Genomic DNA, 26,539 nt, shown 5'->3' with positions numbered 1-26,539 from the left:
AAGTATTTCAGTGTTTTGTTAAAATGATTCTGACATTATGTGATTAGGTAGAAATAAATATTATAAGTAACTGGCTTGTACAAAGAAATATTTACAGTTGATTGAACTTGATGGCAGCAAACTTTTCTTTGTTCCTGCTGATAAGCCTGTATGGCTTTCAGTGCTGGTTTCTAGAGAAAGGTATGTTCTCAGTGGTGATATAGATAAGGAGAGATAAGAGGTGTATTGTTATTGTTATCTATGCTATTGTTCTGTAGACAGGTTACATTAACCAGGCAAACAGGCACCTGTTCTGGCCAATGTCCCCCCCTGTGTCCCTCCCTGCTGGGATTCCTTTCTGCTTACAACAGGCTACAGCTTACCAGAAGCCCCATAAATCATGATTCTATATAATGTATGTTTATGGAATACATGACTTTATGATCTTTCATGTTTATATGATGTAGTTGGTGATATAAACAAAGCCAATATACAACGTGAACCATATGGTTGGTTCTATGGTTGATTATATGATCTTGTGGTTTGGAAATTTTTAACAAGTTAATTGGCTTTTTTTCAGTAATGTGTTTACTTATTTTAGTCTACAAGAAACAAGTTGATTAGTAATTTCATTCCATTAGTGTATGGTGAATTTAAATGTAATCGTTTTTCTTCAAAAAGAAACTAACATACATTCTTATTTGATGATTAATTATTTAATGATTTTTAAATTGGCTCATTAAGAAGAAAGATAAACATTTCTGTATAAAGAAATCATGGAGATATATTGTCTAACAGTTTAATGTAGCAGGAGCTAATTTAACAGCTGGTCATATTAAAAAAGAAGTAATGTATATATTAGTATTCTGGTATATTTAAAACATTGTTTGTACAATACTGTTTTCATTAGTTACATAATTTGAAAAAGATCGTACACCTGTAGGTATTTTAGTACTTTTTAATTATGAAAGTGCTTGTTTAAATTGGACAATCCTTTTGATCTTTTATCAGATTAAAGTGCAATACTCAAATAATAATTCTGATTTGTTTGAGATGATAAAAATTATTTTTTGCCATTGGGTAATTTTGTTATTAATCTTATTATTATCTCAGCTAGTTTTATTATCTTTGTTAGTGTAAGAAATCTTGATGTTACGTAATTTGCATCATAATTTCACCCAACATTACGTAGTTTCAATAAAAACCCTGACAATAAAAATAATTTTGTTTGATGTACGTGTTAAACTGAAGGTACAATTTTCTTTGTTTCTTTATGTTTACTTTTTCTGTTCGGTGTTTACAACAAAATACTGTCAGACTATGAATATAAACATTTTACAGCTTTGTTTTTTTTTGTGTGAACATACGTATTTCATGTATCAGTTCTACAGAGTGTTGGATGCAGGATGTTTGTTTTTATGTAAGAAAAACTTGGCTGTACTGAAAGAAAAGAATAATCTGTCTCTGATACTGTAGTAACATAAAAAAAGTTTTCTCTACTCAAATAGAAATATATTAGTTGAACAAGTTGTTTAGACAAGTTGCATGGGCCATAATTGAGATGAATTACAAAGTGTGATGTTTCTAATTATATCATTTATTTTAAGATATATTTTTATCTGTTTTAGAATTATTTCAAGTGAAGTAGGAGATCTTTTTGGGGGGATAAATGGCTAAATAAGAAGGTTGTAGAATTTGATTAAGTGAAGTTCATGTAGTAATTATATTTCTTAATCTATATCCATAAACCACTTTTGAATTCATGTAACAGACCTGTACAGCTTTTGAATTTGAATATAGTCCATTTATAGTTAATCTTTCTATTACCTTTACTTTTTTCTTTTCTTTTTTGCTACATACCGGTACATTCTATGATAGGAAAGGAACACTAATGTTGAAGATGATAAAAGATGGTCTATAGTTTATACAACAACAAAACACACCTAATTCCCTTTCCAAAACATGATTTATGACTTAGCATTATTAATATTTCAACCTGTTAAAATGATCAAATCTGATGATGTAATCAGGTTTTATTTCAGATATTATAAGTTATAGGTATTAATTATGTTTCATAATGTACTTATTGATATGTATGTTGAAATCTTCTTCTTGTATTCCTCATTCTTGAAGAGTAAACAATAATATCATAAATAGTGTGGTATGTAAACTTGTTGAACTACTGTAAAGGTGGCAGAAAAATGATTCACATTCATCACAGAGTAAAACTACAAAAAATTGGCACTATGTGTTTGTTAGTAATTCCTTATTTCTCTCAAGTGACAGGAACAGCAATGTTTTAGTTAATTAACATTAACATGCTAAATTAGTAAAATAACCTTACCTAACAATGAAATTAAACTGTTCACATTTCAAAGACGATATTATATTGTGACAATAAAGCAGTGATGATTTAGTCTGATAGAGCAGGCTGGCCTGGCTATACACTGATGGTAAAGTAAAGTCATTAGAGCAGGCTGGCCTGGCCATATACTGGTGGCAAAGTGAAGTCATTAGAGCAGGCTGGCCTGGCTATACACTGGTGGTAAAGTGAAGTCATTAGAGCAGGCTGGCCTGGCCATATACTGGTGGCAAAGTGAAGTCATTAGAGCAGGCTGGCCTGGCTATACACTGGTGGTAAAGTGAAGTCAATAGAGCAGGCTGGCCTGGCTATATACTGGTGGTAAAGTGAAGTCATTAGAGCAGGCTGGCCTGGCCATATACTGGTGGCAAAGTGAAGTCAATAGAGCAGGCTGGCTTGACTATACACTGGTGGTAAAGTGAAGTCAATAGAGCAGGCTGGCCTGGCCATACACTGGTGGTAAAGTGAAGTCATTAGAGCAGGCTGGCCTGGCTATATAATGGTGGCAAAGTGAAGCCATTAGAGCAGACTGGTCTGGCTATACACTGGTATTAAAGTGAAGTCATTAGGAGCAGGCTGGCCTGGCCATAAACTGGTGGTAAAGTGAAGTCAATAGAGCAGGCTGGCCTGGCTATATACTGTCATTAGAGCAGGCTGGCCTGGCTATACACTGGTGTTAAAGTGAAGTCAATAGAGCAGGCTGGCCTGGCTATACACTGGTGGCAAAGTGAAGTCATTAGAGCAGGCTGGCCTGGCCATACACTGGTGGTAAAGTGAAGTCAATAGAGCAGACTGGCCTGGTCATACACTAGTGGTAAAGTGGTCATTAGAGCAGGCTGGCCTGGCTATGCACTGGTGGTAAAGTGAAGTCAATAGAGCAGGCTGGCCTGGCTATACACTGGTGGCAAAGTGTAATCATTAGAGCAGGCTGGCCTGGCCATACACTGGTGGTAAAGTGAAGTCAATAGAGCAGACTGGCCTGGCCATACACTAGTGGTAAAGTGAAGTCATTAGAGCAGGCTGGCCTGGCTATACACTGGTGGTAGAGTGAAGTCAATAGAACAGGCTGGCCTGGCCATACACTGGTGGTTAAGTGAAGTCAATAGAGCAGGCTGGTCTGGCTATACACTGGTATTAAAGTGAAGTCATTAGAGCAGGCTGGCCTGGCCATACACTAGTGGAAAACTTCAAAAGTGAAGTCACTAGAGCAGGCTGGCCTGGCCATACACTGGTGGTAAAGTGAAGTCAATAGAGCAGACTGGCTTGGCTATATACTGGTGGAAAAGTGAAGTCAATAGAGCAGGCTGGCCTGGCCATACACTGGTGGTAAAGTGAAGTCAATAGAGCAGGCTGGCCTGGCCATACACTGGTGGTAAAGTGAAGTCAATAGAGCAGGCTGGCCTGGCCATTCACTGGTTGTAAAGTGAAGTCAATAGAGCAGACTGGCCTGGCCATACACTAGTGGTAAAGTGAAGTCAATAGAGCAGGCTGGCTTGGCTATATACTGGTGTTAAAGTGAAGTCATTAGAGCAGGCTGGCCTGGCTATATACTGGTGTTTAAGTGAAGTCATTAGTGCAGGCTGGCCTGGCTATATACTGGTGTTAAAGTGAAGTCATTAGAGCAGGCTGGCCTGGCCATACACTGGTGGTAAAGTGAAGTCATTAGAGCAGGCTGGTCTGGCTCTATACTCATGTTAAAGTAAAGTCATTAGAGCAGGCTGGCCTGGCTATATACTGGTGTTAAAGGGAAGTCATTAGTGCAGCTGGCCTGGCTTTAGTTAATACTGGTGGTATATTAAGACATTAAATTGGGCTGGCCAGGTTCACCCCGGTAGTACAGTTAAGTCATGAAAGCCTTTGGTATTCATAGGGTTATGAATATCTAGTTTTGTTATGACTAAAGAAAATTGCTGAGGAAACAGTTCTGTAGAATGTTGTTGTCATAATGTGTAACACTTGTGCAAATATAATATAAAACACTTGACATAATACCTATAATGAAACAATTGTCACCATCTTGAAGCAATAATCATGTCCTAGATACTGATGTCATGTTTACTGTCAAACTAGTTAAATCAGCTAACAAGACATTTACCATTAATGTGTCACCAGGGAATTCATTCACCATTTAAAACAGGCAGAAAAAATATGATATCAAAATTTTGCCATATATTTTTTTATGCAAATAAAACAAATTATGTACTAAAACGGGAATTGAAAAAGTTATATTTTTTAATTGAAATGAAAACAAATCTAACCTAAGAAACAATCAAGGTTAAACAAAGCACAAATGATGATTTACTGATTATTATTAAGTATTTGAATTGTACTTTGAGTGTCCTTATTGTTATTTTCTCTGATATTGTTAAATGCTTGTTTTGATAGAAACCAAAAAAGAGTTTATATTTATTTCTCAATTCTTTTTAGCTCACCTGTCACAAAGTGACAGGGTGAGCTTTTGTGATCGCTTTTCGTCCGGCGTCCGTCGTCCGTCGTCCGTCCGTCGTCCGTCCGTCCGTAAACTTTTGCTTTAAATGACATCTCCTCATAAACCACTGAGCCAATTTCATCCAAACTTCACAGGAATGTTCCTTTGGTGGTCACCTTTAAAAATTGTTCAAAGAATTTAATTCCATGCAGAACTCTGGTTGCCATGGCAACCAAAAGAAAAAACTTTAAATATCTTCTTTTAAAAAACCATAAGAGCTAGAGCTTAGATATTTGGCATGAAACATCTTCTAGTGAGTGTCTACCAAGTTTGTTCAAATAAAAGCCCTGGGGTCAAAATTGGCCCCGCCCCTGGGGGTCATTGATTTTCCCTATATGCATATAGTAAAAACTTAAAAAATCTTCTTTTAAAGAACCATAAGAGCTAGAGCTTAGATATTTGGCATGAAACATCTTCTAGTGAATGTCTACCAAGTTTGTTCAAATAAAAGCCCTGGGGTCAAAATTGGCCCCGACCCAGGGGGTCATTGATTTTCCCTATATGCATATAGTAAAAACTTAAAAAATCTTCTTTTAAAGAACCCAAAGAGCTAGAGCTAAGATATTAAGCATGAAACATCTTCTAGTGAATGTCTACCAAGTTTGTTCAAATTAAAGCCCTGGGGTCAAAATTGGCCCGCCCCGGGGGTCATTGATTTTCCCTATATGCATATAGTAAAAACTTAAAAAATCTTCTTTTAAAGAACCATAAGAGCTAGAGCTTAGATATTTGGCATGAAACATCTTCTAGTGAATGTCTACCAAGTTTGTTCAAATAAAAGCCCTGGGGTCAAAATTGACCCTGCCCCAGGGGGTCAAAAATTTTCCATATATGCATATAGTAAAAACTTAAACAATTTTCTTTTAAAGAACCCAAAGAGCTAGAGCTAAGATATTAAGCATGAAACATCTTCTAGTGAGTGTCTACCAAGTTTGTTCAAATTAAAGCCCTGGGGTCAAAATTGGCCCCGCCCCGGGGGTCATTGATTTTCCCTATATGCATATGGTAAAAACTTAAAAAATCTTCTTTTAAAGAACCATAAGAGCTAGAGCTTAGATATTTGGCATGAAACATCTTCTAGTGAATGTCTACCAAGTTTGTTCAAATAAAAGCCCTGGGGTCAAAATTGACCCTGCCCCAGGGGGTCATTGATTTTCCCTATATGCATATAGTAAAAACTTAAAAAATCTTCTTTTAAAGAACCCAAAGAGCTAGAGCTAAGATATTTAGCATGAAACATCTTCTAATGAGTGTATACCAAGTTTGTTCAAATAAAAGCTCTGGGGTCATATTGGCCCTGCCCCAGGGGGTCATTGATTTTCCCTATATGCATATAGTAAAAACTTAAAAAATCTTCTTTTAAAGAACTCAAAGAGCTAGAGCTAAGATATTTAGCATGAAACATGTTCTAATGGGTGTCTACCAAGTATGTTCAAATAAAAGCCCTGGGGTCAAAACTGGCCCCGCCCGGGGGGGGGTCATTGATTTTCCTTATATGTGTATAGCAAAAACTTAAAAATCTTCTTTGGAAAAACCCAAATAGCTAGAGTTTAGATATTAAGCATGAAACATCTTAAGTAAATATCTACAAAGTTTGTTAAAATAAACGCCCAGGGGTCAAAACTGGCCCTTCCCCAGGGGTGACATTGTTTTTAACTATATGTGTATAGTAAAAACTTTAAAAATCTTCTTTTAAAAAAGCCAATGAGCTAGAACTTAGATGTTTAGCATGAAACATCTTCTTATGGGTGTCTACCAAGTCTGTTCAAATAAACAAATAAAAGCCCTTGGGTAAAAATTGGCCCGGGGGTGGGGGGCCTATATACAGGTGAGCGACCTCAGGGCCATCATGGCCTTCTTGTTTATTATGTCCATAGCTAAACCATACTTTTTAGGTTTTTTTTCAATTTTAGCATTTAGTACAGATATGGTGAGACTCTGTAGTTTGGATGGAAATTAAACAGTCAACTTTACATTTTGCTGCCTTTATGACAACTTAGCACTACTTTCTGTTAATGATAAGCATCTAGCATACTTTGAATCTGTTATTCAAACAGTATAGAACATGTGATTATTATCTCAAAAAATGTGTTCATTTCTGAAACTTAAAGAATCATCATATCATTATTTTTTATTGATATATTTTCAGGACGTAAAGATGTGGCTGTAGAGTTATACAGGAAAGGTATTGCTGAACTACAGAAGGGCGTGGCTATTGATATTAAGGGACAAGGTGAGACAAATTTATGTTTTGATATGTCTTCATAAGGATTGAGAAGATTTTCCTTGCATCATCCATCAGTTAAACAATCAATAGTTGTGTTCCATGCAGACATAACAAAGTAACACAAGGAATTATTCTCAGATTATCTTTATATTATAATATTGTTTTTGTTTAAGAGTGATCATGTAACATGTCTGGTGGCTTGGTATCTTTCTTATAGAAATATGAGTGAGTTATGGTTGAAACGACTATATCAATTTTGATATCTGAAAGATTTGACAAGAATTACCTGTAACTACAGGCCCCGTGTTCACTAACAAAAGATCAGGATCAGGATCAAGTGATCCTGATTTTATTTTCATTGTTTTATGTTACTAAAATTAATCATGCTTTCATAGAATTGAATGGTATATATTCAAAATGTAAAATATTGCTGATTTGCAAAGAAACCAAACTATTTTGGGATAAAATCAACAAAAAACAAAACAAATACAAAAATTTTCAGATCAAAATAAGGATCAATTTTAGGATCAGGATCAATATTTGGATCAACTGTAAAATGCCCGTATCTTGCAAAAATGACAATAAATTTATTCTAAACTTTCATAAACTTGCTATTGCAAGTCTAGTTTTATCAAATTAATATTAGATATTTAATCTTTGAGGATAAACAATGAAGAATATTAGAGTTTTTAAATTTGATCCTGATCTTGATCCTGATCCTTAAATCTTTGTGAACACGGGGCCAGATTCTCATAAATTGTTCATATATCTTTGTCATGCTTCTGGGGTCAAAATTGGACCTACTCTTAGAGTCAGGTAGTTTATATAGGTTTCTTTGTGTGAAATTACAATGCCCAGAGCCTAGATATTTAGCATGTAGCATTACCTATTGAACATTTGAAACATGTTATTGGGTAGCACTTAGGTTCTATATAATATATTGCCAAGCTTTACAACTTACTAATATGTGCCTTTTTCATTAATGTTACTTTTTCTTGATTGTTTACAACACAAAGAAGAAATTTTCCAACTTATGATCAACAATTTCAGCCAAAATTTTGTATAAGAGTTACTGTTTGGCACTGTGAATCAAGCCATAAGCTTTGTGAATCAAGCCATAAGCTTTGTGAATTGAGCTATAAGCTTTGTGAACTGAGCCATAAGCTTTATGAATTGAGCCATAAACTTTATGAATTGTGACATAAGCTTTATGAATTGAGCCATATGCTATATGAATGGAGCCATAAGCTTTATGAATCAAGCCATAAGCTTTTTGAATTGAGCCATATGCTTTATGAATAGAGCCATAAGCTTTATGAATCAAGCCATAAGCTTTTTGAATTGAGCCATATGCTTTATGAATAGAGCCATAAGCTTTAAGAATTGAGCCATAAGCGTTATGAATTGAGCCAGAAGCTTTGTGAATCAAACCATTTGCTTTGTGAATTGATCCATATGCTTTATGACTTTGAGAATTGAGCCATAAGCTTTATGAATTGAGCCATAAGCGTTAAGAATTGAGCCATAAGCTTTATGAATTGAGCCATAAGCTTATGACTGAGCCATAAGCTTTAAGAATTGAGCCATAAGCTTTATGGCTTTGTGAATCAAGCCATAAACTTTATGAATTGAGCCATAAGCTTTATGAATTGAGCCATAAGCTTTGTGAATTGAGCCATTAGCTTTGTGAATAGAGTCATAAAAGTTATTTTTTGGTCTTATGAATGGAGTTTTATTTTGACATCCATTGGACTTAAAAACACTGTCAAGTATTTTAATACTAGTTCATTTTTATGTTATAACAGGAGAGAGTTGGGATAAAGCAAGACGATTACAGGAAAAGATGATGACCAATCTTGTTATGGCACAAGACAGACTAGAGGTGTTAGGTATGATTTTATATTGTTGTATATGTACATGTATATATAATATAGAAGTGATGTTTTGTGTGTTAAATCATGTTTCCTTGCTGACTTGTTTTGTTTACAATATTATAAAATTTATTTGAGTATTACTGTATTTTAAATTCTAATTTTATAGCAAGCACCTAGAAGATTTTTTGTTGTGTAAACTGTATCCCCATTTCTTCATTTCTGTATGTATTATTATTTGCTAAATGCACTTGATTAACTCTGCATAGGCATTTTTATCATATATTTTTTTAAATATTAAAGTTCTTTGGGGAAACTCCTCCAGGGGTCAGTAAGTTAAAACTTTTTTGATGCAGCAATATTGTCTGCTTTTACAAAGATTTTACACACATGGAATTTTTTAACTTAATCATGTCTCAAGCTTAAACAATCATATATTTCTTGACTAAAAAAAGCAAATTGTTGGCAGAGTTGCATATTGTTTCCTTTAAGAGATAAACAAACTGACATACAAATTTTCAATAGAAAACCTTTATTTTACCTTAGAATAAAAAACTATCTAGTCTAGAGCTGTGACACAGAGTATTGGAACCATATAATGGTGAAATTTATAATTAATATGTGATGTTGTTGTGTAGAATCTTGCATGATTTTCAGTGTTTCCACTAGTTTGATTCTTTGTGATTCTTTGCTGCCTTTACTGTACTAGTCTTATTGTTTTGTTCAAACTGTAGATAAATTATTACAAAAGGCTCCCAAATCACCCCAGAGAGCAACACCAATGGAGGTCGATGAAGCAGGACCATCGAGAGTAACTCCATCCCCTCAGGTACGACCAAAGTCTGGTCCGCTATCCCCTAATGTTACAGTTAGACAAAGACGTGCAGCAGCAACAACCACCACAACCAGAACAACTGTGATACCTAAACCATCTGTGATACCTAGAGCTCAAGGTATAGTGTAATATACTAGTAAAATGTATTATGAAACTAGAGCTGTTCCAGGAATCTAAATCTAAAAAATAGATCTCAAGGTTATTCACAATCCATGGGAATCATTGATGAATATGAATATACATGAAGTGGTAGTTATAATGTAAGTATGACAGATTTTATTCACTATGCATGCACTATACACTCATGTAGATCTGTACCAAACTGTTTGTTTTTTGTCAGTTGTCAGTTTTTATTTTCTTTGTTCCTCTAATTACACTAATTATATAAACATGTATCATCATTGAGATGCATGTATCAGGGGACACAAGATGATTTCATTATTTCTATTTGCATACAATTCATCTTTTTTTTTCATGCATATACATTTATCACTGGTGGTTTGAATGTTATTAGGGGTGTGTATATCTAGCTGATGGGCTGGTTGTTCTCTAGTCTCTACAGCTTTTATGTTTGTACAGTTATAATATATCCAACAGTTAACATAGAAAGTTACCATATGACTTTCACATTGCCAATTACAACAACAACAAATAGATGAACGAAGAAAACTGTGACATTTTAATTAAATATTAAGAGGTTAATACACGGCAGGAGAGGGCCGGAAGGTGATAATCGGCCCGCAAAATGAATAATGGACCCGAGGGCTTTAGCCCGAGGGTCATTATTCATTCAGGGCCGATTATCACCTTCCGGCCCCACGCTGACGTGTATTAATGTCTTTAATACACTTGGTAGATCTAATAGTAGCATTAAAAAAATCAAAACAAAATTTAATAGACTTTGAAGTTCTTTCCTTGAAATTCTTGTCTACTCTTCTACTGTTCTGTACAGAGATGTTTACTGTTTGTGTGTTCAAAGCAGTAGAATCAAGAAGCAAGTTTTATTTTCATTTTTTTTCGGAAAGAATTTCTTCAAATTTCAAAAGTAACAAAAATGTGTTTGTACTAAATACGCTTAAGCTCTCATAATAAAAATAAATCGATTCGTGCTGACAACCTACTTTCACTTTTACAGTTAACTGTTTGATGACGTAAAATATGACGTCATTGTTTCAGTTTGTGCACTTGCACATGTTCTGCGGGCTGATAACTAGTTCTCGGCCCCGGGCCGCAAACTCATAATAGGTCACGTGACACTCATAATCAGTTGAAATCATAGGCAATTTTGTTACTATATATAGTAACAAGTGTATTAAGTAGCAATCTTTAAGTTAATAGAATTATTAAGACTTCTTTCTTTTTCAACTTATATTTTACTACATTTAAAATCCTGTTTCATTGTTAGAATATCAACTGGTGGAAGTTGTATCATAGATATTTTTGTTTCTGGTATCTAGTCCTTTATTTTTTTCTAATTATACAAATGTAGAAACTTACACTAGTTTTTGAACACCCCTTTTACTCATCAGATAATTTTGTATTGTAACAGTTTGACATGGATTATATTGGTTTGACATTTTGCTAGTGTTTTATTACTTGTTCTTGGAATAAACAGTTGATTTCATGGCCAAGTTACTTTAGAAATGCAGCATTTAGATTGTACATTGTCATGTTGGAATCAGTAATGATAGAGATAAAAGACTTAAAGTGAGTTACTCATAGGTTAATATAGCTGGGGTGTGCCTGTCTGTTTATAGAAACAATGTTCCTAACTTTGATGATGAGTCATAGGCTAACTTGCCATTTCACTGATGCATGCCAACTGGATATATATAGAAACATGGCTATTGTTTTAAGTTGTTTATAATAATTGTTCTGTAATTTCTGGGCTGTACAACAAAAATGTAACATTTTTAGACTGAAATAACTATTTAATAAAAATAAAAATGGCCAGTTTAAATGGAAATTTCAGATACAATCTTTTAAGCACTTTTTCTTATATGTTAGTTAATTCTGATATGATAATAATGATGATACAATTTGTTACAGTTACAAATAAGCCTATGAAGATGAAGCAGCCTATAGGTGGCGCTGTACACAAGAGCAATACTTTACCCCGTAACTATGGCAACACCAGACGGGGAAGTGGGGAATCCTCACCTCGTAGCTCACCCTCAAACTCTCCATACTCCTGGAGACGTGGCATTCCTAGGCAAAATTCTATCCCTGGGGTAATTACTTAATAGCAATCTTTTAAAAATGTTGTTAAAATCATATCATGTTGTTTTTAGTGTACAACCAAATGGCTGAGTCGGGAAATAAACATGTTTCTATTACGTTTATATCTAGTGAATTCGTAGACAATTTGGAATCTACAGCTTCTGTAAAATGATTCATTAGTAGAAGTTAGCAAGGTTACTCTACAGAGATTTTTAAATGTGAACAAAACAAGCAACAACATGTGTGTATTATATTTGTTTACCAGTTCCCTTATTCTTTGAATGCATGTGACTTTCAGGCCAATAAAAACACTCCAAAGAAGCCAAAAGACATAAAGAATTTAAATCTGAAGGGTGTGGATAAGAAATTAGCAGAGACTATACTGAATGAAGTGATAGATAATGGACCAGCAGTCAGTTTTCAGGATATAGGTGTGAAAATCATTTCTTCCTCACTCATAGACTGTATTCATATACATTGTAATTCAGTATTTCTGTTTCAAGATTGGAATCTGTAAGGGACAAAGAATTCTTTCATATAAGGAATATAATATTCGGCTAACTTTCAAATGTTTGTTATTTCCGGAGATGTATTAACATACAAAGGAGCACCTTGGGTCTTCATGTAAAGTTTGAAAAATAACACTGTCACTGTTAGTTACCTGGTATAGTTATAAGTATACATGTATATCTCTTGTTTTATGTGAATATTATATGATGTTTTATAATGATAGGATTTATCTCTGACTCTTGAAATTAAGGCTTCTTATAACATAAACATTTTCAAAGCTGACTTTGTGCACTAATTTGTCTTATTTTGAAATTACAATGTATATGTAATTAATTTCAAAATAAATAAAGTAATATTGAGGAGTCAACTGTATAGAATCCGGTCAGAGTGCTCAGATGTGTAAGTTTATGGTATATACCAGATGTTATCACTGTGTGTATACAGTACATGATCTCATGATTTCAGCTGGACAAGATACAGCAAAACAAGCTCTCCAAGAGATAGTTATACTGCCTGCACTTAGACCAGAGGTAATCATTATATCTTCTTATGTTTAGTTTTCATTTCCATTTATGCAAAATTGGATTGTATTAATTCTAACCATGTTAAATGCTTAATTGACTTGTTCCACATTTATTGACAAAACCATAATTTTCATGGAAAATTTCAAAATAAATACTGACTGAATAGCAAACAGCGCAGACCATGATCTGACGGCAAAGTGTTTCTGGCTGATTTTGTTCCGCACTGGACATACATGTAGGTTTAGTCACTGCCAGCAAACTAAGGGTTAAATTCTTAATGTTTTTCTTTTCATTGACATTATGACATCATATTTTGTTTCTCTTACAGTTTTTAAGAAATACAAATATTTTCTTAAAGATATTTTCAGCACTGCTAAAAGTATAATTGTTTAAAAGAGATAGAATCAATATCTGTATCAATTATTAAGAACTGAGATATTTTTGCTAATCAAAAGTAAACATAAGTCACAAGAAAAATGTGTTTGTCAGAAATGAAAGCATTTGTAAACTTAGAGTAACATGTTTATTTGGTTGTAATATTTCAGCTGTTTACTGGTTTAAGAGCACCTGCCCGAGGGTTATTGCTGTTTGGTCCCCCTGGTAACGGGAAAACAATGTTGGCAAAGGCAGTTGCTAATGAATCTAACGCTACATTCTTCAATATCAGTGCCTCTAGTCTAACATCTAAATGGGTATGTACAATATAGTTGCTATATAATTGTCAGAGATAAAGTGTGGTCAATTATTTTAAATGTCTACCACTTACACTGTCATTAATTACACACAAATTACTGTAGCTCCATTAGTCCACATAGTAAAGAAAACTGTAAGAAATAAGGCTCTCCTCTATGGTAATTACTAGTTCATGTTACTGCGTGTACTTACATATTGAAAGGTGCCAGGTTTGAGTTCTATCCTAGGGCAAGATCTAGACTTATTTTACAGCATTTCATTATCATAATGAAGGTTTAATAATGTTCCTACTGATGATCAGATATTTAGAAGCTGGAACTGTTATTATTACAGGTTGGTGAAGGTGAGAAGCTAGTGAGAGCTATGTTTGCAGTTGCTAAGGAACTTCAACCATCTGTTGTCTTCATGGGTAAAATACTATTTTATTTCATGAAAATAATGAACTCGACTTTTTAAAAAATTGTATTTTACAGCTTTTGTTTTTATATGTATTGAATGGTTTAGGTTACTTTTACAAGTTGAAATTTTTATATATTTGTATTAAAGAATTCAAATGTGATTCTTTTGTAAACATATGTCTCTTGTTGATTATCCAAACCCTATGTCATCATTTGCAAGTTTTATCTCTCGTAACATATTTTATATATAGATGAGATAGACTCTGTGTTGTGTGAGAGAAAGGAAGGAGAAAATGATGCCAGTCGTCGACTCAAAACTGAATTTCTTGTGCAATTTGATGGGGTAAGACAAAAATGATAGTCTGTAATAGTCAGTTAAAATGGAATACAATTATTTCCAAGTCAAAGTGACCTAGAAATTCAGCTTATTTAAAATCATTATTTCTTCATTTACAATTAAATCTTTGATGTCTTTGGGCTTCTAATTTCAGGCACTTTTTAAGACTCGTAGTTTAAGCATAGATATTTGCAGAATTATTCCCCTTTATGAACTGGGTAACTTTGTGTTTACTCATTTGAAACTTAACAGGTGTTTGAAGGTTAATAGTGTTGTATGTCACATGATCCATAATTCTGGCTTGAAATTTTATTGAATTATACCCCTTTTTGAAATTTGAAAATCAGGCATTTCCACTTATCTGCATGGCTGTTTTATTATCACAGAGAAAAGTAAAGCAAAGTTAAATATTAAAAGAGAACAATCTAATCATTATAAGCTTGGACCATTAGATGAAAAACAAGTTTTTAGCAATGCAGTTACCTAGCAATTTGAGCAATATTCTACCATTATTTAACAGGGATTTTATAATCAATGTGATTATTATGTAAAAATTTATATATATTAAAGGTGATATGTGTTTGCAGGTAGCAGGTGCTAGTGATGATAAGGTGCTGATTATGGGAGCTACAAATAGACCACAGGAATTAGACGATGCTGTACTCAGGTTGTCTTTTACTCCATTCTTTATATTTATATCTTATTCTCCTTTTTCATGATGTATTTGTTATATGTTCTTCACACTATACTTCAATCATCAGTTTCTCATTTTCTATTTCTCACACTATTTTCCTTATTCTCTATTTCTAATACTGTAACCCAATTTATATTCGCGAATACAAATTTTCGCGTTTTGCCGAGGTCGGACATATTCGCGAATATTAATTTCCGCGTTTTCTTGATTTCAGAAAAAAAAAATTCGCGGATTGGAAAGTCCGATGGGGCCGTAAAATCCACTAGCCAACTATTAATCTTCAATAATTGAGGTCATTATTGGTGTCTAAAATGGGATTAACAATACGCTAGCCTTATATTGTATTGGTAAGTGAATTGTGATCACAATTCAGCAAAACATTTTCTCTAGATTTTTTTTATTTATATGTGTACATGTACGCATTGTTCGTCTTCATTTCTAAACATGTCGTTAAAAGGGTGTGTATCACACTATTATACTTTGTTTTTCTCGACTAAAAATAGTTTTCTTTCGTCTGTTCCCTTCAGATGTGTGAAAATCACAAACTAGACGATAATTGCTCAGTTGCGCGTGTCATAATGATGATTTTGTTTGTAACATGTTTAGCTGTTTTTACAAAGTTAATCTATTTAGGGTGTTGATTGACTTATGTCCAAAATGAGTGAATTATACGTTCTTTATAAATATTCGAACACTGTATCAATTCATTATGACTTTAAATGTAAATGAAATAGTGATTGCTATATTGACATAGAGTTCTTTTGATATTTATAAAATAGTAGTAGTTTACTTAGTTTGTGTTTTTATTGCTTTATGGCAATATTCATAACAATTCATTACTTCCTAACAGGTGCCCGTAAAATTCGAATATATCCGGTCAAGTAGCTTTGCATGAACAACGTCTAAAATAAAATTTTCTCTCCAATTTATTCGCGAAATCGTGCGGACTTATTCGCGCAAACAAATATTCGCGCTTCGTAGCCATCCGCGAATAAAGCGAATATTAATTGGTCGCGAATATTCGTTGGGTTACAGTATCATTTTACTTATCTCTAACACTTACACTATTTTCCTATTTTCTTCATTCTCTAACACACTAACATTTATACTGTTTTCTTCATTCATTAACACTTACACTAATTTTTATTATTATCTAACACTTAAATAATTTTCCTAATTCTCTAACACTTATTCCGGTTTCCTAACCCATTATTCCTTATATTCTATTTTTCTAAAGTGTGTTGGTCATATCTTTTGCATTTGATCCCATGCAGAAACTTATGTAGTACTTGTATAAAAATATGTCTATAACTCCCTTCCCCTATCAATGTGTGGTGTTTCTTTGGAAAAACACTCAGCATTGTACTCATTGCTGCCTAATATTGTGGAGAAATATGCTGAAATCAAGCACAGTTTTTACAATCTAGCCCTCGTATCATATGCCTCTATCTAATCTCTTTGTGTATTCTAGGCAAAAAGCTATCTAGCTAGCTTACTGAATGTTTGTGGTTCTACTCTGGTGCCTATTTGTGCCTGAAATGATGCATGGAAGGGCACCTGAGGTCTGCCTCCACCAGTAAACCTGGAAACTCGCTATATGACTTATGATGCAACATAAAACCCAACCAAAAAAAAAATCATTTTCAGTAACTATGACTACATCCTGTATTTATCATACAAACTTGATGTAATAATATTCTAATACACTTGGTAGAATTTTATTATTCAACTATTATCCATCATATCAAGTTCCAACATAAGTGATAGACTTAATTATTTCAATTTATTTGTTAACTTTTAACATTAATTCTTTTTGATGGAGTTTGTAAATCTGTAAGGGGAGATAATTACAGTAGAACTTCTATTAGTCGAACTTCGATTAGTCGAATTAAAATGAAAGTCCCGATTTTTTCCCCTATATATTCCTTATAAAAACCTATATATGAGTCGAAATTTTATGTGTCGAATTGTTCGATGTGTCGAACTTTTTTAGAGGTTCGTATATAATAAATCTAGTATAATTTACCACAAATAAGTCGAAGTCCTTCGATTATTTTGACAACTTTGTTCTCAAGACTTTTTTCATACCTTTTCCAGGCGCGAAGATGATTTCCAATCAACTTGTGTGACAGGTGTAAATTACATAGCCTTGTTTTCTAACAGCCTTTGTTTGAGTTTAAATGTGTTATAAAGTGATTTAATTGTTATCATTCAAATTTCTGTAGTGGTATTTGAAAGTAAACAATAAGAAATACTTTCATTTGAGAACTTCCATGACCCGGTGTCGGGTGATAATCACACGGGGATATATATTTACTATAAGCTGGGTTAGTTATCTCCCTTTCCTTTTGTTACGCCTTTTGTAACTTACTTGTATACATAAACGGCTCGAAATTTTGTCATCAATTGAGACCTTTTCATGAGTTGAAATCCCGATGTGTCAAAGTTTTTATGCAAGTCCCTTCAACTTCGACTTACCGAAGTTCTACTGTAATATGTTTTAACAATATTTCTTTATTGTTGTAGACGGTTTACTAAACGTGTGTATGTGACAATGCCAAACAAGTCGACTAGATTACATTTGCTGAAACATTTACTGGGTAAACATAGTAACAGTCTCACTGATAGAGAAATTGATGATCTAGCCAAGTAAGTCATGGTGTCAAATTACTAATTCCAGTTATATCATACTCTATAGTAAATTTACCAATCAACTGACTTAGTCAAAAGTTAACTTTGTATAAGATTAATAAAATTGGTATTATAATTTTGTTTCTTAATGTTATGGATGAATGTCAAAAAGAAGTTGTAACACAAAGTGTTATTATCACATGTAAACAGAATAAAATGTTAAAAAAATGTTAGAACAAAATTATATGCTGCTATTAAATTTCAAGTAGGATTTAAATATTAAGCAATAGTTTTGTGCATACGTCTTTCACTGTTAAGGAAATATACAGATTTCTTTCATATAGATATTTTGAAATATTCTTTTTCAAAATTACAGTAACAATTTTTGCTACAGATATATAGCTCTATACACTTTAAGTTAAAAAACACAAACAGTTCAAAATGCAAACTAAACAAGTTACCTTCATTCAGATTCTATGCTGTGATTATTAACACAATGTAATCTTTATGAAAAGCAGTTGCAAGAACATAACTAACATCATCAAGTTTAGGTGAATATGCATGAAAAGTGATATTGATGCAAATATTTATGAGAAAATGAAACTAAAAACCAGAAAAAAATCTAGTAAGTTGCCATTAGCTATGTTGAAATTCAATTACTTCTTTGATTTGATATTTAATTAAATTTTACATTTCAATGTACATAGAATTAGAATGGTCTTGATATTTTTCAGCTTCCATAAGAAATGTTTTAGTTAAATGCTGTTTAATTTTTACTCCAGGATGACAGATGGATATTCCGGTAGTGACTTGAATGCTTTAGCAAAAGATGCAGCTCTTGGTCCAATAAGAGGTTTGTATAAACACTTTAATCAGAAGTGATATATTGAAATGGCGTTTTTTGTGTTTTATTGAATAATTGCTCTTAATATTTTAGACATAGCATTTATTTTATACAGAAAATTATCCAGAACCCAATTTTGACCTGCTTTGTTAGTTTTTTTATCAAGATTGCTATTGAATATATTATATGCCATCATAATTCACAGGTAATTGTCCGACAATGTCCTTTTGTGACTTTAAAAAACTTTAAAAAACACAGATTTCATAACCAAATTTTATGTCCTGTGTTATATGAATATGGCAAAGTTGCCTCCCTTTTAAAAGATCCAACAATTGTTCTTCACATTTTTTTTTCAAAATGTGTGAACTTTAATTTTGTAATTGTAATGTTATAAATTTTAGAATCATTATAGTTATTCTATGATTTTTTCAAAGATCTTTTATTGATTCAAACATGCATATCTCGCAATAATTATTAGCAAATGCCACAAGAATGACAGTTAATATACTTGGTACTCTAATATTTAGCCCCTACCATGCTAAAAAACCTGATGTGATAAGCATTTGCCACTAATTTAGAGCCCACATCTGTGAAGCCAAATGAGTCTGCACATCTGTGTAACTTAAAAATTTCACCATAATATCCCTAAAATTGAATATTACATGGAGTATGACTCAAAACTAAGGTCTTTTGAAATTCATTATTCTTGTTTTTACAGAGCTATCATTAACAGAAGTGAAACATGTAGATGCAAGCAAGGTCAGTATATATACATGTACATGTATTGTAATCACAGAAAATTAGCAATGATCCTTTGCTTTTTATTAAAAATAGAATAGTTTTTAAATTTTACATATTGAATATAATGTTTAAACCACCCTGTTGGAAAGTTATCTTCTAAGATTGATTTAGAATTCATTCTGTTGTGGGGACTTAAAGGGACTCCACTGAGGTTTTTTGACATGATGGGACTGAAAATATTTTTTCCAGATAATTGTACCATTTGATGTAGGTTTAGACCACTAATCTTTGTGAAAAATTTCAAATCATTTGTGCACACCGTTTTTCCAGAATAATTATTCAAATTGTAAAAAACTGACCCAAACTGAAAAGCGTTTAAACGCTTTTCACACAAATTAGGCTAAAAAAAGCAGTCCCTTTAAAATATAATTAAATGCTATTATAAATGAATCATTTGAAATAATTTTAGCTATTACACAACATGTGTTGTTAATTGATTTTTCCAAATAACCTTTTTATTAAATCAGTGTATTTACTTGCTTTGAAGTTACATTTTTCCTATTTTGTATTTTCAGGTTCGGCAAATGAAGCTGTCAGATTTCACAGACTCTATAAAGAAAATCCGTAAAAGTGTCCCGCCAGAATCTTTAATGAAATATATGGAGTGGAATAGCTCATATGGGGATATGAATGTCTGACCTTTTCAGTATAAGAATGGCAATTCTGGGTCAATACATTTTGAATTAGTTTATATTGTTCACAGTTGTAAAAAGCACAGACTTTGAATTAATTCCTATTGTTGTGAAGCAAAAAATTTTGATAATGAAATTTTGTGTTGAGCATACAGAGTTGGATATCTTACACCAAAATACACAGTGCCTAATGTAGGAAAACTGTTAGAAAAAAACATGAGCAATGTTGTTGTGCAGAAATTAAGCAATATGTCATAGCACCTGTTTACATGAATATTTGTGGAGATTACATAAAAATGTGTGAGGGTTATATTCCTTCAAGAATGGATTTCATTTTCTTTGTTTTAGGAGAAAAAGATATAGAGTTGTGGTTTTGTCATGATTTGGAAACAAAGTTCATGTTTCATGTTTGATTATTGCGATTTTAAATAAATTCTATTATACATGTACATAGATCGATATATAAATAAGGCCTAAATGTGCTCTGTTAATGTGCTCTTACTAATATAACAATGCAAAATACTCCTATTCTTTCATATACATATTTTTATGTGCTTAAAAATATTTCTTAAACATCTAGCAATCATAATAATTGACTCATTTTAAAAGCAGTGTTAATGATATTACAGCTCCATAAAAATTGTCCAAAATTATTGAAATTCCATTCTAATGAATACTTGTTTTAACAATGTATAAGTGAGTAGTAAATATTTTAAAAGAAAGATAAAGGAAAGTTTAATAATTATTAAATTCTACAGTAGTTTTCCGGTATAACATATAGATTTTAACTACTCTATTCATGTTGGGATAGAAAATGCATGTAAAGGGTACCAATGTGTTACATGGATGTATGTCAACTTTTTGGTTTAACATTCATTTTTTTGTGTAGTGAAAATCAAAATAGAATGTGGGCAATTAATATATTACTCTGGACTTGTAATCACATTTACCTCCCCTGACAGTACATAGTAACCACACACCATGCCTGCAATAGTTCACCTCCATACAGAGCTGTAGTGTCATCCTTCATCATTCATAAATGTTTAGTTTAAAATTTGTTTATGTAAGAACTGTTAGATTAGAACTAGGTTAATTAAACACTATTATCTAGTCATTATTAAGATATTGTCAATATTTGATAGACAAATATGAAGGAAAAACATTTTTACACTTGGTAATATGCAATACATTATATACCTGTCCATATTTTTCTACATTAATACATGTATCACATGCGACAGGAAGTTGTGTATGATCCAGAATGACTTTGCTTGTATTATATTGCAATTACATTATGGTTAGATATTTAGTTTAAGTTAGACGGGATATATAATATAAGGGTTATTATATGGGTATTTTGATTTATTACGTGTATTTGGTTGTCATGGATTTTACTGGAACAGATCATTTTGCTTTAATATGCCTTATGAGATCTTCTCGTCAAATACAAGTTTTAGATTAAATACTCGTAAAATATTACTATTTTATTCATAATTCACGGACAGATGCTGTTATTGTATCACATACTGTTGTGTTAGTAAACAAAATTGAAAACAAGACTTAAATATGCTTTGTAATCAGTAACAAATTTCTAGATTTTCAAACTGTAATCTAAGTATTATTGATAAATGTTAAAGATGCTGTACATAGCTTTAACATATTTAAATTTTAACTTTGTAACTAAAGATAAAAAAATAAAAAGCATGGTATATGACCAGAAGAAGTTCTTATTTAAAATACTGGTACAATAAATGAAAATATATTTTTCTATGGCTTCATACAGATTGTCTGTCAGTTCTTGTTGTTTTGTTTGAGCTGAATGCCAAAGACAGTAAGTACATGTGGATATATGTGATGCAAGGATCACATTAATGTTATAATGAACCAATAATGGCTTTAATAACACAAAAATGGCATACTGTTTAAATGAATATTTCTGCATTTTGAAAAGTTAGCGAATTTAAAGTCGAGACATTTTGCGTGAGGAAATATAAGTGAATCATGCAAGGGTAGAATTTAATGACATATTGGTTGATATTTAGGCAAGAGGAAATTTTAGCTATTTTCATCAATACGCAAAATTTGCCAATATTTCCACGTGGCTAACTTAAACACTTATTCAATATGTTTTTTTAAATAAGGTTATGGTACAATAGTTTTATAAGTGAATATGTCACAGATTATTATGAATTCAGAGTTAAACTGTTTCATGTCAAACTTTTCATTAATTTCTTGGTTTGAACATTGACTAATAGATGAAGGTAAACTTGAATTTTATGCTGAAATGAAGTAACTGCTGATTTGTTTCTGTAATTGATCATGCTGAGTTTCAGTAAAGCAAGACATTTATTTCTTTAGTCATATGTAAAACTGAATAAGTAAATCATTCTTAATCTGTATATGTTATTTTTTCAGTTATTGAATATTTCAAAATTTTTGTAGATTTCATGCCAGCATAGTGTATAAATATTATAACAATGATCTAGTTATAAGCAAATGATCTGATTACCAGTACTTTAAGCCATATCATCAGTCAAAAGACCTAAGTAAGTTGGATATCACTCCAAATTATATCTGAATATGCAGTAATAGTATTGCAAGAGGTCATTTTTGCTTGTTATGAAGAAATTGATGCTGAATTTTAACCTAATACGACTACAATACAACAACAATACGACTACAATACAACAACAATATGACTACAATACAACAACAATACGCCTGCAATACGGCAACAATACGACTACAATACAACTACAATACGCCTACAAAACAACAACAATACGACTACAATACAACAACAATACGACTACAATACAACAACAACACGACTACAATACCACTACAATACGACTACAATACAACTATAATAAGACTACAATACAACAACAATACACCTACAATACAACAACAATACCACTACAATATGACTATAATACGACAACAATACAACAACAATACGACTACAATACAACAACAATACACCTACAATACAACAACAATACCACAACAATACGACTACAATACGACAACAATACGACTACAATACAACAACAATATGACTACAATACGCCTACAATACGACTACAATACAACTATACAATACAGACAGTTTGATTGATTGTTATTACAGTTTCAACATTGCTGATATTCTATGACTGCATTCTATAATTTAAACTTTACATTTATTGCTAAATTATAAAAAGTCATCCTTACCCAATTTGGTGCTTGATTAAAGTGCCATAAGATATACAGGTTGTAGTCAACTTGAGCCACTATAACTGCCAAACATAAATCAAAAATAATTTAATGAAAACTGTAATTCATTATTTAGTTACATTTGACAAGTAGTGGAAGAAGTCAGAACTAATGAATAAAAGATAGAATGTAACGTTAATCGAGTATTGTCAGTCTAAATGTCAGATCTCATTGCATTTAGATTATTGTTTAATACTTTAAGTAATATAGTATATTATTTCAGGGAAATATGAATTTAATATTGTGTTACAAAATGATATTGTTTTGTAGTGTTTACAAAATTTATGTTTTATAATACTAGTACATGTATTATGTCATGTTCTTTTCCCAGTTATTTTCCAATGTGTTTCATATATAGATGGTATTGATTTGTGACAATGGATGATGTTTAGTTATAAACTTGCTGCCAAGTTATCTTGACCTCAAAATTTATTAAAACTACAAACTTAAACTATAAATTATTTTTTGTTTAATAGCAACTTATTTCACCATACAAGAATCTACAGATACATGAAATAACTGTACAGCACATTACAAAAAAACTGTTACTTTAAAATGTAAGTTTAGAATTGATAATGAGTATTGAGAGATAGGGCAATGTAAAGTGTGTTTCACATACATATGTAGATATTCACAATGTAGAAGCTGATCATTTTTATTACAACATACACATACAGTGTTCAATACTTCCTGGGAATTTGCTGCTTCTGTGATTTGTCTTATGCTAGTAGATTTTGCTGATTTCAATTATTGTTCATATAATATATATGTTTATAGTGTTTTTAAGTATCACTTAAATATCTTGCCTGACAGTAGTGATCAATTTTTGCATTATAGTCACTATATGCCTCCCTTTTTACAATCTTAACACAAAAATGAGCCGCCTCATGACAAAACCAACATAATGGGTTTGCAACCAGCATGGATCCAGACCATTCATGCGCATCCGCGCAGTCTGATCAGGATCCATGCTGTTCGCTTACCAACCCTACTACTAGTAGAGAAACTGATAGCGAACAGTATGGATCCTGATCTGACTGCGCAGATGCGCAGGTTGGTCTGGATCCATGCTGGTCGCAAACCCATTATGTTGGTTTTGTCTTGACGCGGCTCAAATATTTTGTGCATATGTACCAGCATAAATCTCTTGTAATATGTATAGAATAAGATTTGGATAGGACATTCAGAAAATGCTTGCTAGTTGTTCGCTTAGTTTAAGGGTATAAGGCTATATCAAATGAAATATTTCTTTAAAATTTATCAACAGTAAAATTAGATAGGATCTCTAATCTAATAGTTGAGTCTCGAAAGATTTGTAACATAAAATGTCTTCCTTATTTAACACAAATGAATTTTGTATGTAAAAGAATAAAAGGTTCAGAAACAAAATATTCTACTATTTTAAGTAGGCTTTTATCCATTCAGCAATGAGTTTATCCATGCACCATTTGCTTTAAAGGCAGTTTATACAAGCATTTAGGAAAGATCTTTTTTTTTATAAATTCCAAGTATATGTTAGTGTTCATCTGTGCTGTTCTACAGAAATTAGAAACTTCGACGGGAGCAATAGCATCAGGAGAATGTTTCTAATTTCTGTAGAACAGCATGGATGAATACTAACATATTTAGTGTCAAACTTTATTTGGCCTCACGATTATCCACTTTATTACGTCACCATGCGGTTCTATGAAGTACTGTGAAAAATAGAAGGCGACTATGAACGGAATTCGATATAGTATCGACTTTTGTACTTCTATGAAAATTAACGCACACATTTTTTAAGAAATACAGCGTATTCATTGGATGACAAATAAAGTTGGACACTAACAATTATTATTGCAGCAGATATATAGCTTTTTTTTTACTTTAACATCAGGTTAATTGATAAATGTTTCTCAAAATTTTAATAAGATATAGTTTGTAATGTGAGTAGGCTAGGGCCTATCAGGAATTTGTTTTTTACTTACACCATCAATCTAATGTTACCATTAGATGTTTCAAAATAAATGAAGATAATCATGCTTTGTATATTTATGCGTAATTCTTTATAAATACAACCTGCTAGCTCTTTTGCAAGATAATTATATTTGGCAATTTGGTTCATGACATACAATGCAAAACCATGAGAAATTTTGATATATTCAACATTAATATTTTGCGTATTTGTTAATTTGTAAATATATTATCTTTGATTTGATTACTGTGAGACTATATTTGTATTTTGTTAAGTTTTGTCAGTAAAATGATGGCAGCATAGATTTATTTATTTCCTTTATAATTATTGTACATGTCACTTACAACTTTGATTTTGCTTGAGATAACAATTTTTAGTTGTTTTTTCTATTCATATCAAGCCTCATTTGTAAGGACCAAGACATAATAATCTAAGTCACACCAGATAAGTGTTCATACTTGGTATCATACCAAGTTATTACACCAGTGTGAATGTCTAGAAAATGTGAGCTCTGGTTGAACTTGAAAATCACAGCATCATGTTATATGTAAGGACAGTAATTTCATACTGACTATGGGTAGATATATAATACAGTATGAGGTGGGGATGAATTGTTTTGTATTCTTTAATATAGTATCATAACACCAGGTAATTTTGTCTCTGAAAAAAAAGAATTAGTAAATGTTTTAATTTAAACATTGTCAATGCAGAAGTTAGAGTTCTACTGATTTATCATATTATTTTATGATACTAGTAGTTGTCCAGATGACTGAGATTTTTGGTAATGACTGTGTTAAAAATTGTTTGTTTGGGTATACGGCACATCAACACTGTATAGGTCATATGGGGCAGAAACAGGAAATATGATTTTGGCTACCCTTGCATGTTACAAACTTCAAAGCGAAATCTGGGGTTGAAACCATCTCACCTGCTGGAGCTAAGAGATGCATAGTCTCTAGTATTGAACCCATTTAATCGCCTCTTACGCTCAAGCAGGGATAGACAGTGGCTGCAATTCTTAATGCTCAACCATAAAAATAATCCCTCAGCCACAAGGGAAAATTTTTAATAAAATTTTTGTTCAAGCTAGTGTAAGATTTTACCGTATGGGGTAGGTGCCCTTTTTACATTTCTCTTTAAATCTTTTACCAAATAAACAACGATAGTATTTACTTTGGAAATACTAGAAAATAACAATGATTTACCTCCTCGCATAATTACAAAAAAAATTTTAAACCTTGAAATTCCAAAACGACATATTTCTTTTATCCTTTAAAATTC

At 32.3% G+C, this 26,539-nt stretch overlaps 1 protein-coding gene across 2 annotated transcripts in view; it reads left to right on the top strand.

Moving 5' to 3' along the window:
- LOC132735055 (spastin-like) overlaps positions 1-25,339 on the top strand; it is a 31,541-nt gene extending 6,202 nt beyond the window's left edge. The window contains exons 2-15 of one of the 2 annotated variants that reach the window (XM_060721956.1): positions 6,979-7,062; positions 8,862-8,945; positions 9,662-9,880; positions 11,812-11,993; positions 12,281-12,413; positions 12,958-13,022; positions 13,562-13,708; positions 14,043-14,118; positions 14,359-14,450; positions 15,032-15,111; positions 17,665-17,787; positions 18,552-18,622; positions 19,332-19,372; positions 19,930-25,339. In XM_060721956.1, the coding sequence (XP_060577939.1) occupies positions 6,979-7,062; positions 8,862-8,945; positions 9,662-9,880; positions 11,812-11,993; positions 12,281-12,413; positions 12,958-13,022; positions 13,562-13,708; positions 14,043-14,118; positions 14,359-14,450; positions 15,032-15,111; positions 17,665-17,787; positions 18,552-18,622; positions 19,332-19,372; positions 19,930-20,052 (1,520 nt within the window). In that variant the 3' untranslated portion in view covers positions 20,053-25,339. The remainder of the gene's footprint in view (positions 1-6,978; positions 7,063-8,861; positions 8,946-9,661; positions 9,881-11,811; positions 11,994-12,280; positions 12,414-12,957; positions 13,023-13,561; positions 13,709-14,042; positions 14,119-14,358; positions 14,451-15,031; positions 15,112-17,664; positions 17,788-18,551; positions 18,623-19,331; positions 19,373-19,929) is intronic. The other variant, XM_060721957.1, reaches the window with a different exon arrangement.
- Positions 25,340-26,539: the final 1,200 nt, after the last annotated feature.

The sequence above is a fragment of the Ruditapes philippinarum genome, unplaced genomic scaffold, assembly GCF_026571515.1.
Source record: "Ruditapes philippinarum isolate M1 unplaced genomic scaffold, ASM2657151v2 ctg16_1_1_1_1, whole genome shotgun sequence".
In the NCBI taxonomy this organism is placed as follows: Eukaryota; Metazoa; Mollusca; class Bivalvia; order Venerida; family Veneridae; genus Ruditapes; species Ruditapes philippinarum.
Note: the sequence above shows the minus strand (reverse complement) of the source record. Positions and strands in the feature narration are given on the sequence as shown.